Raw genomic sequence first — 13639 nt, 5'->3', positions numbered from 1 at the left:
CGGCAAATTTAAAAACTGAACAACTTTTCCCAAAGAACATATTTTGTCAAATTCCAATAAAACATTATTTACTATCGCAAATACATAATTGTCATTGTAAATTTATGATAAAAACTAATACAGGGAAAATCAAATAATATGTACATTTTAGTGATTTTACTTTGCCCTATTTTTTTTGCATGCCGTACGGCCGTGTGTAAGCTAGAGGGAATGATAAGCGCCGCCATTTAAGATTCGTTTCTTTAATAAATGCGTTATAATAGAAATAAATAGTTAATCTATGGCGCCTTAGTCTGTCAACTTCAACAGCAGCTCCACGCCGAGCCTTTTATTTATAGGCCGGTGCAGATATGGCGGAGCGCAGCGCAGCGCATTTTTCATTGACAAACTACGATCAGTATTGTCCTCATTGAAATAAAATTCAGAATCAAAAAACAACAATTTATTCCCGAGGATCTGCGCTCCGCCATGTCTAGTGGCCATATTATCTGCGCCAGCCCTATACTCCCTTTTTAATTAACTTGTGGCGCAGCTATTCGCTAATATCGTCTCTTGTATAAGTTTCTCACATTTTTTTAAAGTAATTAATTTATAGGGAATGAGAAAATAAAACACATTTCATCTACTGACTCATTTATTCTTATAAACTTACATGAAATATACATTAATAATTAATCATCATCGAAAAAAGAGACACCGAACGTTATAATATTATTTATTTATTTATTTATTTACACTTAATTAATTGTACAAATAGGAAACCTTAGAATTAATTACATCTAAAAACAGAGTACAATTAACTTGGCGGCCTTATCACTAAGTAGTGATCTCTACCAGGCAACCACGGTAAAAGGTAACAAGCAAAGAGGTCACTAAAATGGCGGGACGAGAACAGAGAAAAAAATAATAATAATAATAATAGTAGCAAGAAAAACAGAAAAATAAAGAGGTTTTATCATTCAAACATGTATAAAACATATTATAATATATATCTACATAAAATAATACATATCTATATACATATCTACATACATACATATCTATATTATATATATATATATATATATATATATACATGTACAAGGATAATAGATATAAATCTACATAGACATACATAAATAAAATAAATAGGTACCTATACATACAAATTACATATAACTATACATAAATAATATAAATATATATTCTGAAGGAAACACACTGATATTCAATAAAATATATACCACATACATGTAAAATATTAAAAGAATACTACTGATCCGGATCAACAGCAGAGAGAAAGTGTTGTCTCACAAGATTTTTAAACCCCGAAGCGGTCTGGGCTTGCCGAATGTTTAATGGCAGAGAATTCCATAAATTCACGGATATTGCTGCGAATGACTTGCCATAGAAATTTGTGCGTCGGCATGGAACACGCAAGATAAGTCTGTCCTCAGAGCGAAGTGAATAGCTTTCATTGTGCAAGAAGGAAAAATTGGATTTGAGGTAGGAGGGAGCGGAGGGATTAAAAAGGATACGGAACATATTGCAAATAGTGTAGATCCCGGCGAAGTCGGATAGGGAGCCACTTGAGCTTTTTCCTGAAAGAAGAAACATGGTCATATTTTCGAAGGCCGAAAATAAATCTAATACAGAAATTTTGAAGACGCTCAAGTTTATCAAGATGCTCGACTGCTAAATCAGGAAAACATGCATCCGCGTAATCAAGTATAGGAAGGAGAAGGGATTGCGCTAGCGTAATTTTGGTAGGAATAGGCAAGAAGTTACGAAGCCGCCGGAGCGAAGCAGAAGCAGCATAGATCCTACGGCTTAATTCCTGGATGTGGTGAGTCCAGGACAAAGTTTGGTCAAGTAGCACACCTAAGTATGACAAATAAATAAAATATTATATTATGACATTGCACTTAATAATATGATGTCGTATTTTGGCACTTTTTAATATCACATACGCTATGGTAATGGCACAGACAAACTTACATAATATTTTAATCCTTGAGACTTCATAATATTATCTTCTATAATGGTATTAAATTTAAAATATCATAATATAGAAAGTGTGTGATATTATGGATAAAAGAAATCCCTACTTTAATATTATAAATACGAAAGTAACTCTGCCTGTCTGTCTGTTACGCTTTCCCGCTGAAACCTCTCAACCGATTTTGATGAAATTTGGCACAGACAATCTTTAGACCCTGAGATAGAACATAGGCTACCTTTTATCAAAACAACACGCGGGCGAAGCCGCGGGCGGAAGCTAGTATATAATAATATTTTGAAGGTAACTATGATCTTATTTTGATGACTATACGATGCCAGTGACTTCGCTCGCGTTTAATACAAGTTGATTTAATACATAATAATTATTCTATTCCTTTAATATGAAGGTAAGAAGTTTTTGGTTTTATGACAAATACAAACTAGAGACATTTAAAATTTGGGCGTTTTAGAAACAGCTGATATTAAAAAGCTTAAATATAATCAAGACCACACAAGACGAAGGAACTTACTTTGAGCACCATTATAAGTATTATTCTTTACAAGAGACATTTTTATTAGGATTTATCCTATTATCATACTCACTAAAACATGCTAAAACTAACATTTTTAGAAAAAAATATTTAAGTATCAAAGAATATAAACTAAAATATGTTTTTGGATTTCAGGATGTAGGATACGCTATAAAAGATAAAAAAAAAACATTTTACTGAGATTCTTTAGATAAACTTACTATACTACCTACGTACATTGTAGTTACAGAAAACGTACATTGTAGTTACAGAAAACATAAAAACTATATAAAAATGGCAATAAAAAAATGCACATATTTCCTGGTTAAAACACCGAGTTTTTTTACGAACTTCTCTATATTGCCGCTGCTAATGTAAGTTTCATAAATTAAATGTCATTTCAGATTGAAATAAGAATTTGAAATATTAATACCATACTCGATGAGCTATTAAAATTTCATATTCTTAATTTTAAGTGTCAAGACGATTAATCAAAATACAAATACAACTTAAATTATTATTACATGTTACAAAGGTAATTACATCCTTTCATAAAAATAATATGTAGACAATAGAGTCACACACAAAGCCGAAATACACAACCATTTTTGAGTAATAGACAATTTTGGTCTACATAAGTAACCAAACTGGTGTCTGAGGACATGTAGGACACCCAATCGGAACGAAGTTCCTTTCGTTTTGAAATTAGTATTTTATGAGGTATAATTAAATAGGTAAGTGAAGAAATGCACTTTTGCTATAGTGTGTACCTACTATAGCAAAAGTGTCGTGAGGATTTCGTTCCAAAAACCGCGCGATAAGGAACTTCGTTCCAAAAACAATTTACACGAATTATTGAGAACCATCATTTTTGTTACTATCACCGATCTACACCTTTTTGTTCAACTAAACTTTTGGTAAAACATGGTCATAATGTAAACAGTTTCTCTTATAGTTTTTTTAGTTCAAAGCTGTGTTAATTGGGTTGTGGAATTTATATGTATTTTAATGTAAGAGCTAGATATAAGGAATTGTTCTGCAATCTGTTACTGTACCTATTGATAAAAAATAAAAATAAAGTCTTTAAAGGGAGGAAGGCGGAATTCCTCCATCGAAAAAGAGAAGATCCTGGACCAGTGTCTTATAGTATATGCTATAGTACATAAAAATATTATTATTAAATATTAAATTGTCGCTACAGTATTTGATTAAGTCAAGTTTACAAAATTCTACTTGCGCATTACAATTTTGTACGGTACGGTAGGTACTATGTAATATTTAGCCAACGATATCATAACTAAAAAGGTGTAGGTCGATTCTTAGCGCTCGAATAGCGCGGGAATGCTGAACGTCACGTCACAATATGATCGGGTACTGCACTATACAGTGACTACACACTACAGGGCCTCTCGACAAATGGCAGAAATGCTGAGAAATAGAATTCTCTTTCCATACTAATTGACATAAACTTGACTTGTTTCTTTCATTTGTCTAGAGGTCCATTCGCAAGTAGTCCTTCACGTACCACCATCTCTGGCATGTAGAGGTCCACTTGGTCTGGCATGTAGAGGTCCACTTGGTCAGGCATCTAGAGCCCTACACGTACCAATACTCCCTGATGAGCGGCTCGTGCGCCACGACCTCAGTGAAGCTGGTGAGCGCGTACAGGTTGCAGAGCGCGCCGTCGTCCGCGGGCGGGCTCGTGGACACGATGCCGCGCAGGTAGTAGCGCACCGTGCCCTGTACGTGCGCGGGGAACCCCAGCCCGCCCCCGCTATCGCCCTTGCACACTGTTGTGCCTGGACAAAACAAGTTATTTTGGTGTTAGATAGCTCATATATGGAGGAAGGCTATAATATGTATATTATCATCACGCTAAAAACAACACTAGCGGAGCCATGCCACCAAGTGTGAAACCGCGGATCGCAGCTAGTTAAATAAAAGTAATGTCTAAAGGGTCACATATGTATATTATCATCACGCTAAAAACAACACTAGCGGAGCCATGCCACCAAGTGTGAAACCGCGGATCGCAGCTAGTTAAATAAAAGTAATGTCTAAAGGGTCACATATGTATATTATCATCACGCTAAAAACAACACTAGCGGAGCCATGCCACCAAGTGTGAAACCGCGGATCGCAGCTAGTTAAATAAAAGTAATGTCTAAAGGGTCACATATGTATATTATCATCACGCTAAAAACAACACTAGCGGAGCCATGCCACCAAGTGTGAAACCGCGGATCGCAGCTAGTTAAATAAAAGTAATGTCTAAAGGGTCACATATGTATATTATCATCACGCTAAAAACAACACTAGCGGAGCCATGCCACCAAGTGTGAAACCGCGGATCGCAGCTAGTTAAATAAAAGTAATGTCTAAAGGGTCACATATGTATATTATCATCACGCTAAAAACAACACTAGCGGAGCCATGCCACCAAGTGTGAAACCGCGGATCGCAGCTAGTTAAATAAAAGTAATGTCTAAAGGGTCACATATGTATATTATCATCACGCTAAAAACAACACTAGCGGAGCCATGCCACCAAGTGTGAAACCGCGGATCGCAGCTAGTTAAATAAAAGTAATGTCTAAAGGGTCACATATGTATATTATCATCACGCTAAAAACAACACTAGCGGAGCCATGCCACCAAGTGTGAAACCGCGGATCGCAGCTAGTTAAATAAAAGTAATGTCTAAAGGGTCACATATGTATATTATCATCACGCTAAAAACAACACTAGCGGAGCCATGCCACCAAGTGTGAAACCGCGGATCGCAGCTAGTTAAATAAAAGTAATGTCTAAAGGGTCACATGTGCAACACGCTTGGGAAAAGCAGGGATTTTAAAAGTTGGCAATGAAAATGTACGTATGTGGACTATCGATAAGGCGCTCCACAAGCCCGTTTGCCTAGACCATTATAAAATCGTGCCCTGTACGTGCGCGGGGAAACCCAACCCGCCCCCGCTGTCGCCCTTGCACACTGTTGTGCCTGGACAAAACAAGTTATGCCTGAAATGTAGCGTGGAACACCCGATTGGAACGAAGTTTCGTTTTGAAATAAGTTTTATAAGAGGTGTAATTATTACTAATATTATAAAGAACGCGCTAATCTCAGAAACTACTAGTCCGATTTGAAAAAATATTTTGGTGCTAGATAGCTTATATATCGAGGAAGGCTATAGGGCATAGGCTATATATTATCATCACGCTAAGAACAACACAAGCGGAGCCACGCGGGTGAAACCGTGAGTCACAGCTAGTTAAATAAAAGTAATGTCTAAAGGGTCACATGTGGAACACGCTTTGGAAAAGCAGTGATTTTAAAAATCGACAACGCTTCTGCAGCGGCCTCTTAGGATGAATATGTGGACTCGCTTAGAATCAGGCGCACATGCCCGTTTGCCTACTCCATTATAAAATCGTGCCCTGCACGTGCGCGAGGAAACCCAGCCCGCCCCCGCTGTCGCACTTGCACACTGTTGTGCCTGGATTCTGGACGAGAAAATTAGTCCTTACCGAACGTTTTGAAAAAGCAGTGGCTATATTATATTATAAATGTATAGTAAAAAAGCACTCACCATTCCCATAGCCCGCGCAAATCTTATCCCCCGACAGAAACTCGCGGTACGACAGCTTGCTCTTATTCACGCATTCGTCAAACGGCACGTACGGCATGTCGAGTACTTTGAGTATGGGCGACTCGGAGCCTCTGTGGCCGGTCGTGAGGCCCCAGCCTGCTACCTGAAAGGTTTTAAGAAATCATTCGATTAATTAAAAATATAAAATATTTGGCTCATGGCTGATTTTTCAATAAAAAAGAGCACACCTGTCAGAAGTGAAACTTCTTTGACAATATTCAAAGACACCAAAATCGTCGCCTTACTCCATGACGTGACGGTATTGCCATGACGCGATCTAGGTCTAGGTATAGCACGTACTAGACTACACTACACTGTCCCAACTAAACAAATATAATCCAACCTTGCCAACATTGCCTCTCTTCAGCTGCTCCTTATTGAACGTCTGGGAGAAGCTCAAACAGATCGGGCGTATGAAGGTGCGGTAATAGAACGGTTCGGAAACAACCACCACCGCCATGTCGTACTGGTAGTTGATGGCCTCGCCGTAGTAACGCTCGGATAGCTTTATCTCTCTTACCTGGTGGGAAATAGATTTTATTTATTTATTTATTTAGCCCTTATCTTCCATGACATTTAAATACAATTTATAACAAAAGATACATAGTACATGAAAAAAAAAAAATTAATAGTGCAATTCGTTTAAATGTCCTGGCCCCTTTCGGGTATAGGCCTCCTCCAACTGTCCCCATTTCCTCCTGTTTCCAGCTGCCTTCATCCAGTCTTTGCCTGTCAATTGCAGAATATCATCAATCGGAAATAGATACCTTTACTGAAATATTTGGGTATAGAATGCTATTTATTAGAAACGTAGAAATATATTTATCCTAGTTTCAGATACTATCCTAAACAAATCCTAAAGTTTGGCTAGATCGCCCTAAAGTTTTGGGAGTTGATGGATGTGCCGAAGTAGCTTTATCTCTCTTACCTGATAGGAAATTATTGAAATACATACTTAAATTTAGATATATATTTATCCTTGTTTCGGATACTATCCTAAAGTCTGGCTAGATCGTTCTAAAATAGATCGATAGTCGATAGTCCTAAAGTTTTGGGAGTTGATGGCCGCGCCGTAGTAACGCTCGGAAAGCTTTATCTCTCTTACCAGCCCCCCTAGTCAAGTGGCTTTCTGTTAGCGTAGCGTTCAATAGAATAGACTACGAATGTATGAGATTGACGTAAGCTGTAGATAAACGTATCTACGCTATAGCCACTTGACTAGGGGGGCTGGTGGGAAATAGATATATGTTTTATTAGCTAGCTTTCCGCCCATGTCGTTTATTGTGACCAATTTTTAATAAATTATATATATTTATAGGGACCGAAACGATTTCTAACACTTTTGACAATGTTTGAGAGAATTATGAGATATCCGTCGACGAACGGGGCTCACGCTTTTTTTGTTATTTGTCTCAATGTGTAGTTATCTCAATTATTTTAGCTGTATTAAAATAAATACAAACTAACAAAAACAGGAGATTGTTTATTTTCTACAAAATGCTTCGTATGACGTCCACTAAGAGCGGCCGTACACGTACTGCTCGAGCGGTTCGTTGACTGCTCGAGCTGTCGCTACAAACCGCGCAGTTGACGGCTTTAAGCGGTCGCGACGGCTCGAGCAGTCCGTGTACGGTAGTGAATGAATGTCCATAGTTCACCGCGCGGTCGCGGCTTCAAGCAGTTGGTCTCAACTGCTTGAAGTGGTCCCTGTATGGCCACCCTTATATATATATATAGTCTAACGTGTTTGATATTTCCCTTCGATGTTACTATGAACAGATGGCACTGTACTCACGTTCCGCTTCTGCGCGTAGAGCGCGTCGGCGGGCGCGTCCCAGGCGCGGTGCAGCTTGCCGACCGCCACCGCGAAGTGCCACGGGGGCAGCTGCCCGTACTGCAGGGTCCAGAAGCAGTGCGCCGCTGGACATACACATAATCAATGTAAGCTTTATGTCGCGGTCATCTAGTGAAATCTGCCATTTGATTGAATGACCAGAGGCATAGAACGGACATTAGCACCCGGTGCGGATCCCGAATTTGACGCCCTTGCATTTTTTAAATGAATAACAATATATATCGAGCGTAATATAACTGAAAAGTAGACAAATTATCACGTTGTTACCACATGAAAAAAAAACAACAGTAAAATTCATTGTTAATACTGTATTTTATTCCACAATTCCGCCCCCACCAAAGTGCCACCCAGTACAGACCGCAATTCAATGAACGCGCTAGTCATTCAACCAAATAGCAGATTCAACCAGCTGACTATGACATAAATAATAAAAACGAATCGCTTAATTTCTTGATAAACGTAACTTGAAAAAAGAATTATTTTAAATGGTTTTATTAATGTACTTGGGAGGTACTTTTATCATCTTACCACTCACCAGACAACACAATAGAGTCACTGATGAGCGACCCGCCGCATATCTGCTCGTGCGTGGTGCCCGCGTTGCTAATGTTCTTCCAGTAGATGCCCGCGTGCCACGACACTTCACCGCGCTCGACCACTTCCCCGCCCAGGATCAGTGGAGTTCCGCGTGGTGTTAGCGTGCCGCACTCTGCGAGACAAACAAGATATTGTTAAATTTGATATTTTTGGTTTTATGGCATTCAAATTCATACTATAATATTTATAATTTAATTTAAAATATTTATAAATGCGAAAGTAACTCTGTCTGTCTGTCTGTTACTCAATCACGCCTAAACTACAGAAGCAATTTTCATGAAATTTGGTATGGAGATATTTTGGTACCCGAGAAAGGACATAGGCTACTTTTTATCCCGTAAAAATGACGCAATCCCGGAAATCCCACGGGATCGGGAACTTTCGGAAACGGAAACGGGGTTTTTCTTTGACTGCGCGGGTGAAGCCGCGGGCGGAAACCTAGTGCTTAATAAATATAAATTTATAAAGAATAGAAAAACAGATTAAATCAGTCAATAAGGATATATTAACCGACGCCCTTAGTCAATAAGGTTAATAACCGTCAATAAGGATATTGACTGGTTCAGGGTTTTGACTGTAGAATATATAAATCTCGTGTCACAATGTTTGTCCTCAATGGACTCCTAAACCACTTAACCGATTATGTATAATAAAATTCGTACACCATGTGCAGTTCGAATTTCGATCCAACTTGAGAGATAGAGGCGGGACTCGCCTACTTCACGGATGGCTGAGTTGGTCAGGCGTCTGCCCCGGATTGGTGTGAAAGGATGCGGGTTCGAGTCCCGCCTCGTAATCGAATTTTTTCTATTCCTTATAAATTTATACCTAAGTGGGTGTCAAGGGACACCCGGATGGAACGAATTTCCTTTATCTATAAAAGAGAGAGAGAGAGACAGACAGAGAAACACACGCGCACGCGCGCACCACACACACTTTTTGCTACAACATCCATTTGACACGTCATGTTGTACCAAAAAGTATCGTTACAACTTTTCGTCTTCTAGTCCCCTTTCGCAACGCACGATAAGGAACTTCGTTCCAAAAATAAAGTACGACACTAAGCAATAACTTATTATTAGTATTTATTTATATGGAAAAAATAATAATAAGCAAACAAAGTGAAGGTTCCGTGCTTTCATATATACACTCATACATAAACGCATCACAAAATAAAAGGCCTGAAGGTAATTTTACATTTTTCATTGATGGGTACCTCCCACTCAGCTAAGTGTTGTGCATTATGATTTTTTCGTACTGCCCTCAAACTATGTATTCATAATCGGTTAGGAAAAAAAATAATTTTAGTATTTAATGGCTGGCTTATTGGAAATTTTGGTTCATCATGTTGAAAAATTTTATTGAAGACTAGCTTTCCGCCCCAGCTTCGTCCGTGGTACATATTTCGCAATAAAATGTAGCCTATGTTCTTTCTCAGGGTCTAAAAATTATCTGTGCCAAATTTCATCAAAATCGGTCCAGTAGTTTATGCGTGAAAACCATACATACATACATACAAACCTTTCCTCTTTATAATATTAGTATAGATTCACTCTGTACCTGGGTCACACTTGGGCCGGTAGTTCCATCTGCCGTCCCTGCACACCATGTACGGCAGGTCGGTCGCGCTGAAGTAGTTCGGTCTGCGGCACTCGGGCTGCACGATGGTGCCCTCCAGCTCCTCGCTGCCGCACTTGCGGGTCCCGTCCGCGCCCGACCACTCGGTGACCACGCAGTGGTATACCACGCTCTCGGACGGCTCCAGCTTGCACGATCCTGAAAGTACAGTCAAAAAGTAATAATAAATCCAAACATAATATTATAAACTAGCTTTCCGCCCGCGTTTTCAAAGAAAAACCCGCATAGTTCCCGCTCCCGTAGGATTTCCGGGATAAAACCTATCCTATGTGTTAATCCAAGTTACCTTCTATATATTGTGTGCTAAATTTCATTGTAATCGGTTCTGTAGTATTTGCGTGAAAGAGTAACAAACACACACATACACATCCTCACAAACTTTTGAATTTATAATATTGTAGTAGGATAATAATTAATAAATAAATAATAATAATAAATATTTTTTTAGGCCGAGTCAGATAAACGGCTCAAATATCTGGCTGTCGAGATGTGGGAGGGAGTGTCTGCCGAGATAATCCCCGTAGTTGTGTCCACCAATGGGCTGGTTCCTACCTCCTTAAAACAATATGTAAGGAAGTGAGGTTTTCCTTTCTTTTTTATTTTCCGTTTAAAAAAAAATTACAAGACGTGTTAGGCACATTTAACGCCTCACACGTTTTATAATTTTTTGGATTTCCCAAACATTTTTTTTCATTTATGAGTAAGAATTGTAAATGTCATACATTTATTTCCCTGAACAAATAAATCAATCAACAAAAAAAGTATACTCACGCTCACACTTGGGAAACGAAATATCCGACCAGACCCCATTACTGCAGAAGAAGGTCTCATTCCCCACAACCTTGAACCCTTGGAAGCAGGTCGTGTTCACGTAAATGAGAGTGTTCTGCGCGTCCTGCAGGATTATATTGGAACGGAACGCACCGTTCTTGGGGTGGGGAGGGAGGGCGCAGATGTGCGGTCTGGAATTTTAATTAGTCGCGATATATGTAAAGAACAAAACTAATTATATTTTTTTCTTTCCTGTATATAAAACTAAGGTCTGTAAAGCTGGCGGTGAAAATATAGCGAAATTAAAAAAAAACAACGCCTAAATTTTTGGCCCTTTTTTTATAATGACGATTTTGTTGCTCAACCCGATCGCTGAAAATCAGCAACAGTTCTAGCTTTACATTTAAGGGAGCGTGAAGAAATCGGAAAAGGGATTATCGTTGGATAAATGCAGGTGAATTAGTTGCTGCTAAAAAGTGTAGATTTAGATTTTTTTTCAATAGCGCCAAAAATAACACTGCCCACGTCAGCTTAACTGTCGATTTTTTTGCTGCTCACATTGTTCATTGCGGCTTACAACTAAAGCAAAAAGTGTCGATACAAATTGGTCTTAATTCCGCCTAGCCCTCTTTCGCAACTTCGTTCCAATAGGTTTTGGTAAGAATCAACTTACTGTATTGCTGGTGCGGTGGTCGTGGTTGTGGTAGTGGTGGTGGTGATGAGTGTTCGCTTGCACAGAAGCGCGTCCTCGTCCGAGCCATCCGCGCACTCTTGTATCTGTCAGCGTAAAATTGTTTGTAATTTCATACATCGGCTTTTTAATTGTATATGTGCGTAAAATTGGCTTCCGTTTGTTATTGTATACATCAGATTTGTAGTATTGGGAGTAAGCTCGTATCCTTTACTGAATGTTGGTTGGTACTACACGGACAACGGATATATGATTATCAATAACTTGAATAAGTAACACACACACACACACACACACACAGATCCAAACACACACATGAGTGTGTACTGTTCACACATCCACTCATTCACTCACATAGTCACATTAATAGGTTCACTTTTACTTTTATTTTTGTTCATTTAAGTTTTGTGTTTCATCAAGAATACTTATTGTAATAGTCACACAATTTGACTATTATTTGTGTACCTTGTAATTGGCGTTTTTATATGTAATTAGTATACATAATTTATCTTATCAATTATAGTTATTTTATGAAAAAAAAATGTGTGTGTGTGTTTGTGTGACGTCACTCACGTCGTTGCAGTCGGCACCCTCGTCCACGCACGCTCCGTACGCACATTGAAACAAGTTCGCGGAACACACAGCGGATGCACAAGCGCTCAGTTGTTCGTCGGAGTTATCTGAACAGTGCGAGATACCGTCGCAGGCGAGGAACAGGTCTATCATCTCACCGTCGGCGCACCTGAACTTGTCCCTGGAACGTATATAATTTTTCGGTGGTATATTTTAATTTAAAAAAAATACATTTCTATTACGAAGTATTTCATACATTTTATGGGTTTTGTTTGAGTTTAAATATCATAGTCTTTCCCCGCTTCACCCGCTTGTTCTAAAACTTAACAAATTATATCTCAGACCTTCCTCTTGCGCTACCTCCTACGCTCCGTACGTTTTAAAGATTTTAGCATTCAATGGGGCCAAGGGACAGAGAAAGCGACTTTGTTTGTATACCATGTAGTGATAAATAAATTGAATTTAAATACCAACCCGACAATATCGCTCTGCTTCCTGCACCTTGGCTGCAGTTCGTCAGAATTGTCAGCGCAGTCGGTGACGTTGTTGCACGGCGCCGACCCGTCCACGCACGCACCGTACGTGCAACGGAACAGGTAGTCTGGACATCTGGAATATCACATATAAATGCATATATGATAAATGAAATAAGTGAATCACACAGTAATCACAAAAGTGTCGTGGAGAATTTTTCCTGACGCTCGCCTAGCCCCCTTAGCCAGCAGCGGCAGCAGCAAATATTATTTGTAGTCATAAATACACGTCATTATTTTGCATTACAATTGTAAAGCGTGCGAAATAAAATCGCACACGGCTAATTTTAAAAAAATGCATTTAAAAAAAAGCATAAAAATAGTAATAATTTAAAAAAATTAACATAAAATCCATCACACTTACTGCATTTTCCTACAGAGCGCATGCGACTCGTCGCTGCGATCCGGGCAGTCGACTTTTCCATCGCACACCCGGTCCATTGATATTATAGTGCCGTCGTTGCATTTGTTTATATGTCTGGAAAATATATAAGTGTGTATAAGTAATAAGACCCGTATTGAACTAAGTTACTAAAATATTAAATAACTGGCTTGCTTTTTATGAAAGAACAAAATCCCACAGCAGGATTCGTGCGTTCATCGTTTTTTTTTGGTAAAACGAAAATTTTATGTACACATATTTTAAGGAGAATGTATATCGCCTAGGTTGCCAGTCAAAATTAGGCCGCAAGCATGTTTAATTAAACAGGCACGCCGCACGGCTTACAACTATAGTCTAGCTACTCTTATGCATTCTGCGACTATAGTAAAAAGTGTCATTACAAGTTTTCGTCTTAATTTTTTCCGTCTAGCCCCCTTTCGCAA

The 13639-nt window shown here is 38.8% G+C and overlaps 1 protein-coding gene across 1 annotated transcript in view; it reads right to left on the bottom strand.

Annotated features, from left to right (window-relative positions):
* Window positions 1–4048: 4048 nt before the first annotated feature.
* Window positions 4049–13639, bottom strand: part of LOC149896011 (uncharacterized) — a 28787-nt gene continuing 19196 nt past the window's right edge. The window contains exons 5-15 of the mRNA XM_090118194.1: window positions 13179–13292; window positions 12756–12890; window positions 12282–12462; window positions 11691–11794; window positions 11018–11208; window positions 10169–10384; window positions 8547–8720; window positions 7952–8076; window positions 6500–6676; window positions 6097–6259; window positions 4049–4309 (exon numbers count right to left, since the gene is read on the bottom strand). Coding sequence (XP_089974320.1) covers window positions 4107–4309; window positions 6097–6259; window positions 6500–6676; window positions 7952–8076; window positions 8547–8720; window positions 10169–10384; window positions 11018–11208; window positions 11691–11794; window positions 12282–12462; window positions 12756–12890; window positions 13179–13292 — 1783 coding nt within the window. The 3' untranslated portion in view covers window positions 4049–4106. The remainder of the gene's footprint in view (window positions 4310–6096; window positions 6260–6499; window positions 6677–7951; window positions 8077–8546; window positions 8721–10168; window positions 10385–11017; window positions 11209–11690; window positions 11795–12281; window positions 12463–12755; window positions 12891–13178; window positions 13293–13639) is intronic.

Source organism: Colias eurytheme, chromosome 29 (genome assembly GCF_061535395.1).
Source record: "Colias eurytheme isolate Ceu_HAF_F1 chromosome 29, ilColEury1 Martin Lab GWU primary, whole genome shotgun sequence".
Lineage (NCBI taxonomy): Eukaryota > Metazoa > Arthropoda > Insecta > Lepidoptera > Pieridae > Colias > Colias eurytheme.
Note: the sequence above shows the minus strand (reverse complement) of the source record. Positions and strands in the feature narration are given on the sequence as shown.